This window comes from Scyliorhinus canicula, chromosome 18, assembly GCF_902713615.1.
Source record: "Scyliorhinus canicula chromosome 18, sScyCan1.1, whole genome shotgun sequence".
Classification (NCBI taxonomy): domain Eukaryota; kingdom Metazoa; phylum Chordata; class Chondrichthyes; order Carcharhiniformes; family Scyliorhinidae; genus Scyliorhinus; species Scyliorhinus canicula.
This window is the reverse complement of record NC_052163.1, coordinates 80,885,565-80,894,230: the sequence shown is the minus strand read 5'-3', so window position 1 is coordinate 80,894,230 and position 8,666 is coordinate 80,885,565. Positions and strand designations below refer to the sequence as shown.

The 8,666-nt window shown below is 46.7% G+C and overlaps 1 protein-coding gene across 3 annotated transcripts in view; it reads right to left on the bottom strand.

Moving 5' to 3' along the window:
• Positions 1-2,064: 2,064 nt before the first annotated feature.
• Positions 2,065-8,666, bottom strand: part of LOC119953698 (dual specificity mitogen-activated protein kinase kinase 2) — a 98,267-nt gene continuing 91,665 nt past the window's right edge. For all 3 annotated transcript variants that reach the window (XM_038778243.1, XM_038778244.1, XM_038778245.1), the window contains one exon: positions 2,065-5,737. In XM_038778243.1, the coding sequence (XP_038634171.1) occupies positions 5,627-5,737 (111 nt within the window). In that variant the 3' untranslated portion in view covers positions 2,065-5,626. The remainder of the gene's footprint in view (positions 5,738-8,666) is intronic.

The following is an 8,666-nucleotide window of genomic DNA, read 5'->3' as shown; positions in this document are numbered from 1 at the left end:
CCCCCCCACTCCCGTTAACTAGGCCCGCCCAGGTAGCAGAGGCCCCGCCCAAGGCATCCAACATCTCCTCCCCATCCCGACCCTCCCAACCGCTAACACAACAGAGTAACGAAAGGCACACTCACCATTACTGCTCCCCCGCCAAGATCTGCCCCATTATCAACCCCATGCACTTTACAAAGTATATAGATCTCCTTCAAAGTATAATGTCCTCACAATCCTCCCAGGCCATTGTCCTGCAATGTCCGTTGCTGCCTCTTGGCGTGGCGAAATAGAGCTAGTTTCGGGAGCATCACCCACAGGCAGGCCAGGTACAAAACATCAAACTTCACTCCCTTCTTAAAAGGGCAGCCTTTATCCAGTTGAACCCGGCACTCCTGTTTGCCAGCTTCGCACCCAGCTCTTGGTAGACCCGCAGCTCACTCCCTTCCCAGGTACACTTCTTGATCTGCCTCGCCCGTCGTAGAATCTTTTCCTTATCCTAAAAGCGATGCAGTCGCACAGCCATTGCCCTTGGCAGTCCCCCACCTGTAGCCTCCTCAATGCCATGAACTCGGTCCATCTTGAGACCGATGAAAGACACCCTGCCCCATCAACATCTCCAACATACTTCCCTTACCCTCCGCCATCTTTACCTGTGGTGCACCATGAAAACTCTCCTGCTCAAACTACTCTTTCTTGTGGCTCATCTGCTGATGCATGCACCAGCCACACCCTCCCTGGGCACTCCTGCACCATTTGCATACAAATACTACACCCTTTGGGCGGGAAAGGCTGAAAAAATCCACGTTGAGTTGGAACCACCAAATGTGCGACCACTGACTCCATGGCTGCCACCAGTCGGCCAGATTAAAAAAATATATCAATTTAGCGTACCCAATTCATTTTTTCCAATTAAGGGGCAGTTTATCGTGGCCAATCCACCTAACCTGTACAACTTTTGGGTTGTGGGGGAGAAACCCACACAGACAGCGGGAGAATGTGCAAACTCCACACGCAGTGACCCAGAGTCGGGATCAAACCTGGGACCTTGGCGCCGTGAGACAGCAATGCTAACCACTGAGCCACCATGCTGCCTTGGTCGGCCAGACCGAATGGCACTACAGTTACCATATATGGAAAAGGCTACGTGCAACTGAGGATGGGCCCCGAGGGTTCTCCTGTCATCTTCCATACATGGAATGGGCAATCCCATTGTGTGCTGCAACCCCCCCCCCCCCCCCCCCCCCCACCAACCTCATTGGCTGGAAGTCAGAGAACTTTCCAGAAGGGCGCAAAAGAGAGAGGGGAGGTGGGTATAGGAAGAGACACCTGGAGGCCAGCCCCAACGAAGACACCACCGCGAAGACCTGACCACCTAGAGAAGAAATGGTGGCTCATACACTACACCGGGTGATGTAATCACACCTTTTTTGTCCTTTAGCTCTAATAGTTTTATCCATCTATGTACTCTACCCAAAATGACATAGATTCAGTCCATGACCTCTATGGGACATCCTCTATCTGCAGCACTGCAATGATCTCCTGAATCAATACTGCTACCCCTCTGCCTTTCTTGGCTTCCTCATCTTTCCTGCACACTTTGTATCCAAAACTATTTAGTCCCCAAACTTGCTAAGTGTTAACTATAAATTTCCAGTTTACAATGAATTATTATTTAGAATTTCTTGTTTAAAAGATGTATTTTCCGGTATTTTCCAGTTGTTCATACTGGCAGCATGGCGTTTCCTCCTTACCGAAGAGGTCAGAAGCACATGATTCCCAAAAACCACGTAAACTGAATAAGCATTAATCCTGTTGTAGGTTAACCCATTTATTCAGTTCATAGGTGTTGTGGGATTGCTTACTAGAACTGTCCAAAGTAGCTTTGTAACATATACTACATTCCAACAAATGATTGACTAGGAGATTTCTTCTTTCCATTTTTTTGCCTTGAAACGTCACATGGTAAAGTGCAGTATGGAAATAGTTATAGTTTAAAAATTAGAGTCAAGTGCAAGTTTAACTAGAATGGCTGACCAGTTAACTTTTAAACAATATAACAAAAAGCTTCCCAATTTATGTAAAGTGCCATTTATTTACAAATGTTTTTCTTCGAGTTAAAAATACCAACCGAATGCTTTACGTGCAAGCAAGTCAGCTCCGTCAAACCCGGGTAGTTCCTACTGAATGCGGTCCATTGTAAAATAACCTCTGCACTGGTCTTCTAAAAAAAGTCTCTTTTCTTAGTTCACATAGTTTAGACAAAATCGTACATTTGCTAATTCACACGAAACAATTGTCACTTCAGTTTTAATAACTTTTTGCAACAGATGATTAAATTATACATTCAGTCCACATCATTTGCTTTGCAAAATCTTTTAAGAAAAAAAGAAGCTTAAAAACAATCAGTATAATACTCGTGCTACTGGTGATTTTGTTTTTGTAATAGGCCAAATCTATTTTACACATTACAAAGTGATGCTTTAAAGAACTAACCACAACCAGTAGCACAAGATGCCCACAGGCTTCACAAAAGGGAACAAGTGCATCAGACACAACATTATAAACCTGATATAGTGACATACACCAATATGCACCAGTGCCTTAACAGTAACAGCGTACATGTATTTTATTTATTTAAAGGCATAGGCATGTACAATCCATAGACAACTATACAGGAGCACAACACAAACAACTGAGATCCCAGCACAAAACTCAACTCCATTATTCTAATCACAGTGCGTTTCTTTTACCTTCAACGCCTCAGTAGATTAAACTTGTATTTCTTAAATTAAGTTTATTATTTTCCCCCAGGCACTTTAAAACAGATTCATATTCCCGAGAAGTACATTTTAGGGTGCAGTTTGCCTCAAAAACACTTGGCTGCTGTACAATTCAGTTGAACCAGAAATAAAATAACCTCTGAAGCTACACAGGTAATCACATGAATAGTTCTTCTTTGAAATGTGTAAAACAAGGTTGTAAGAACGTAGCATTTTTGTTTCACAACTGTCTACATTCAAGCCCAAGCGGCAAGTGGAATCTTAACATTACTTTTCATGATTCTTAATCAATGTGTTCTACTCTTCTGATGGGAACGCAAAGAATGAGTTTAAATATGTACCATTTCCGTGGATGATGTACTTCCTTAGGCATAATGACCCACAAAACAAATGGGGTTGGGAGTCATAACATAATTCCCATTGTTCAGAATTCTCAATCTATATAATTCTTTATCAGTGTTTACTAGTTGACTTTTGTTCCTGTAAATGGTGATAATTGGTAGACCGGTCTCTCGGAGTGCTTAGTGGTTGAAATGGGAGGCTTAGTTATTGTGTGGCTGAATATACTCTCGCCACAAAAATAGTTGTTAGTTAACAAACCATTGGGCCTTTAGTAATCATCAAGAATGTCCTCGAACCAAACTGAACACCGCAAGTGCACAACTCTAAGCAGCACTAAATTCTGTGAAAACATGCTTCACAAACAAACTAGGTTTTGTGTCATTCAGGAAATTTCAGATGAATACAGTACATAGAACCGGAAAAAGGATTTACCCTAGTAAGCCTGATAACTAGCAGACAGGTTATCTGCCAAGGTCCGAAATAAATGCTGCAAAATAAAGGGAACGTCACAGTATGTTGTACATATTTTACCCGCAATGGTAACAGAATATTTGGAAGCCAGTGCTTGCAAAGATCAAACCCCTATTCTTCGAACAAGCTCTTCCCCAGTTACAAACCAAGTCCAGCAGTGAAGCAGCAAAATAAAAGCATTTAAAAAAAAAATGAACTAAAGAGTAAACCTAAGAACAGAAACATAGGTAAAAACCTTGTTTTTTTTTTTGTTTTTGTACAAAAGCTAAGAAGCCATTACAATTTACAACTCAAGAAAGAGGTTGGATTGAAAAAAGAAAACAGTGTCTTCCTTTAGCTGATTTTTTTTTAAGCTCAATTCCTCCACAAATTGTCAAACGTCAATGTGGATACATGGTCAGGAGAACCACGTGTGAGCTTAAAGATGGAGGACAGTATCAAACTGCACTGACTGTGTTTCCATAAATCAAAATATTTTGGACAATTTTTCAGCCAACCTCACCATTTTAGCACGATTAAATTTATCTTAGCTCTTTGATACATGGGCTTTGAAAGGGCTTGCACTGTCTTACGCTCATGTGTATGCTAGGTGCTTTTTTGTTGTTGAAAATGGCCAAAATTCCGATTCTAAACACAGCATAATATCCATCTCAGAACTGTCGCTAAGAACCAAATTAGTCAAACACTTAAAGCTCATTAACTTTTGGAGTATTACTGGCCTATTTGAAATGACTGATAAAAATGCTGAAGTTACAACAATGAAATAGGCAGGTTCACCCCAACACTCCCAGATTATTAAGGAATGAAAGGAAGTTTTTTTAATGTCAATTTCTAAAGCAGTGACAGAAAAGAGACTGATACTCCTACCCACTCTCTAGCCTATTACCAACATACACACCGGTAGACCCAAGAATCAACACTCCTACTAGCCACCTCCTACTGGGGAACACCATTCAATTTCCAAGCGTCTGCAATACAACAAATTTAAAGCAAGAATGAATGCACATAACGCATCATCGGTCTGTGCTGCATTTTGACAAGGAGTTGAAATGAGATCTCAAAACATTGCAAACATACGACGACTCTGGTCAACTGCCACTTACCAAAGCAATCAAATACCTATCTACCTATGGTCAATCATGCATTAGAGAAATTTGCTCCGTCAACACATTTGTCGGTCATTTAAAAAAAAGCATACATAAGGACCCATTACCACAGCTACTCCCAACTGTTTTCTTGTTAGGGATGCGAGAAAAATATACACCAGAGAATGAAACTACTCACCTGCTTGACCACTGGCTGAATGCTACACAACATATGGCACCACTAGGGGAACCAACAATCGCAAATGAAAACAGCAATTAATTTAAGACACTCTTCAGTTTTTAATTTTAATTAATTCAGTATCTGAGGGGGTCGTGTGCGCGAACACGTGGAATAAATCTGGCTTACACAGGATTTACCTGGTACGGCAAAACCCACAACAAACATGCTACTTCAATTTGCATCCCTTTATGAAAATAACGTCATATGGCACTACTCTGAGAAGCGTATTAAATTTTAAAAAATAAATCACAACCAATATTGATATTTAAACAGGAAAGCAAATTTTCTGACTGTCATGTGAAATATCTGTCAGTAGCAGGAGATGTGACATAAGACTGTGATATTAAACACTGCACTTTGACAACCAGCAGAACTCACTTGCAGGGGAAAAAATGTGTGTTGAATGAGAGGCTTCCAGCAAGTTACTGCCAAGTGTAAATCATCATCACTTTTAACATCAGTGGTGTTGATACTAAAAGGGAGGAAACCGCTCAGCCCAAATCAAGAATTCACCAGCTAAAGAAAGACAATGTTTGTTTTTTAAACTGCCAATGCTGCCTAGATGTAAAACTCCTTGCTTTGTTTCTGAATGCAGGGAGAGTCCTGATTGATGCCAGTCATGACAGCAGTAGTTGATAGACATCAGCAGAGGAAGGCAGGAGCTGTGCTAAGGACGGGGGAAAATGAGGGTTGGGGGGGGGGAAAGAGATATTGGTCGTTCCTCACACAGCGGTGCGTGTTGGAGTGCTGGGCTGGTTCAGCCCCATAATTTTACACAACCAGCCAGCGAAATCCACCTCCTCTTCTTCAGACCGCTTAATGAACTTGTGGCTCTGTGAAAAATCAGGAAACAAGTGTCAACATTTACTGGTTAAAGTTGAATACCCGAGGTGTTCGGCAAGTCCTTCAAATTGAGCTGCATTATTAGCTGACAAAGATATGAATAAGAAACAACGTATTCATCTCTAGCTCACCCAGGTTCGAGAAATAAAATTACAAGGCACAATGTGTGATATATTGACTTTCACTAGAATACTTTCCACAATGACAACTTCAATGACAAAATTCTGCAAACATAGAGGGCGCGGTTTTCCGGAATGATTTTGGCGCTCGGCCCAGCGAGCCTGGCAACGCTATTCAATGTTAATTGGTCCACGTAACAAGGCTCCATGGGCTACTCACCGAATATGAAGTCTTGCCAGTCGGTTCACCGGGTCCGCACTCGCCAGCCCCCCGCCGTCAAGGTTGAGCAGAACTTAAACAGCTCTTGCTCAGCCAACCCGACTCAGCTCGCAACCATGGTGCCAAAAAGGTCCAAGCCCAAGATTCGGCGATGCGGATCTGGCCAGGCACCTAGACGCGGTGGAGGCCAGGAGGGATGTCCCGTTCCTCCGAGGGTCTCGGAGGTTGAGCCACAGGGCAGCCAGTGCTGCCTGGGATGAGGTGACAACGGCTGTAAGCTCTGGGAGCGTGACCGAGAGAACTGTCCTCCAGTGCCATAAAAAGATCGTGGTGGCAGTACGGGTGAGTAGACACCAACGCCATCCCCCACACGAGCATCCACCCCCCCCCCTCCCAAATCTCCATGCAGCCCCCCCAACTCTTCCATCACCATTCCCCTCCCTCAACCACCCCCCCCCAACAATCCTTTGTTCACACCCTCCTCCCACACTGTGAACCACGCATGTGGCTAATGATGCCCTCTCTGTGTCCCCACAGGAGAAGCTCTCCCACAACTGTCAGGAGGGGGCCCAGGGCCCAGACTAGCGGAGGCGTGCCGGACTCAAGAATCCTTACTACCTTCGAGGAACAGGCTCTGAAGGCGACAGGAGTGACCGGGGCGAGTAGTCACCAACACGGAGGTTGCTGGAAGCCGCAGAGGTGAGGATACACCGGGCTCCACCCGGAGGACCTGTCAAACGGGAGTTGTTATTGTCTTACTGACTGACCCATCCCTCCCACTGACCACATATCCATTCCCCCTTGGTCCTCTAGCTGATTGTGCAGGACAATCCCACGTGGCCCTCCCTCCAGACTCCCAGGGGAACATTGGAGGAGAGCTTCGAGGAAGACACGATCGATGTACTAAAGTTGTCATCACCCCCCTCCACCAATGCAGATACATGCAGCTCGGTGGGAAATGTTAGTGGTCAGGCTTCTGGGGCACAATGTGGTGAGCACCACAAACTGCTGATACACACCAGGTAGAGAGGCAGGAACCCCAGGCATGACAGTAGTCGGAGGTCTGCTGTATCCCTGGACCTAGCTGGGTCCCAGCCTGATGCAGAGCCTCTGGTACAGGGTTACCCAGAACTGATGGAGACGATACAGAGAGGTCAGTGACACTCCAGCAGGTCCATAGCCTCTTGGAGGAGTCCCAGAGGCTATGGTTGCAGGAGATGCTGTCGGCAATGAGTGGCACAGAGGTCAACACTGCTGGTGTGGCAAACATAGTGGAGAATCTGGTGCACAACATTGGCACCATTGGTGAGGGTGTCCAAGGTGTCACGCAGTCAGTGGTGGCCAAGGCTGAGGGTCTTGGCAAAATGTTCGACTTGCTGGGGGATGTGACCCCGTACCAGGCTGACCTTGATGAAGTACTGCGAGACATGTTCCACTCTCAGATGGGAATGGCCAAGGCGCTGCTGAACCTATGGGCATTGCCAAGGCCCTGCTAAGCGTGGCTCAGTCACTGAGAAGCATCGCCGAGGCCATCGACACGATGGTGCAGACATTGGGAAGCCACCAGGGCTGGCAGAGCCAGATTATGCTGTGGCAGCTGGAGCTTGAACCAGCTACGCCTTTGTCCCAAGGTGAACTCCCTATGGTCACCGAATGGGGGGAGGAGGGGGGGAGGAGGGTGGGGCACCGGGTGCCAACCCAGGCCAGTCCCATGGAGTGGGGATGGTGGCTACCAGCTTCCCAGTGTTCCATGAGACCACTTTGCAAGGTCAGCATACGGGTCAGGGCGGCATGACTGCACAAGTTGACAAGTGCCCTCCGGCCCCAGAGGACTCCCGCCAGGGGCATCGAAGGCCAGTGGACGAGGTATGCAGCTGGGTGCCTCCACCTCTGATGTGCATCCTGCAGAAACACCTAGATGTAGCGGTAGAGCTAGGAAGGCTAAGCAGATAGAGGATCACTGAGGGCACCAGGGGAGGGGTGAGTGGATGGGGAAGGGGGTGGTGGGGAGAGTGGGATGGTACCATCGGAGTGTGCGGAATTGTGTTAAACATTAAAAACCCTCGAGCGCAACCAGTATGTTGCCTCTGTCACTTTCTTCTGCAATGCGGCCCGACCTCCAAAACCTTAACGTTTCTCGTAGCACTCACCCACCCTGAGGCTATGGACATGCCCTCGGAGCTGTGCCCCCCAGTTGTTCGGATGTTGGCTGCTGCGTGTGGTGTTGCCTCCCGCAGAGTTCAAGCACAGTATCCATGCACCAAGGTGTGATTGGGATGCTAGGCAATGACTCCCCCAAGCTACATGACCGCTCACCCACGGGAATCCACTTGGGTTGCGCAAAGTGCTCACTTAACCATGATTGCCAATTCCTTGTTCGCAATCGCCTTCAGTCGCACGGCCAGAGGCCTCGGCAGACGGTGGGAGTTATGGTGGTCGGTGTGGCAGGTGGGCAGGGGCTAGGGTTGCTCCCGGAATGGATACACACAATCCAGGGGTTGGCATGCTGGTGTCACGCGCGGTCGCCTGCCCCCTTCTCTTTCTCCCCCCCCCCCCCCCCCCCCCCCCCCCCCCCCCATG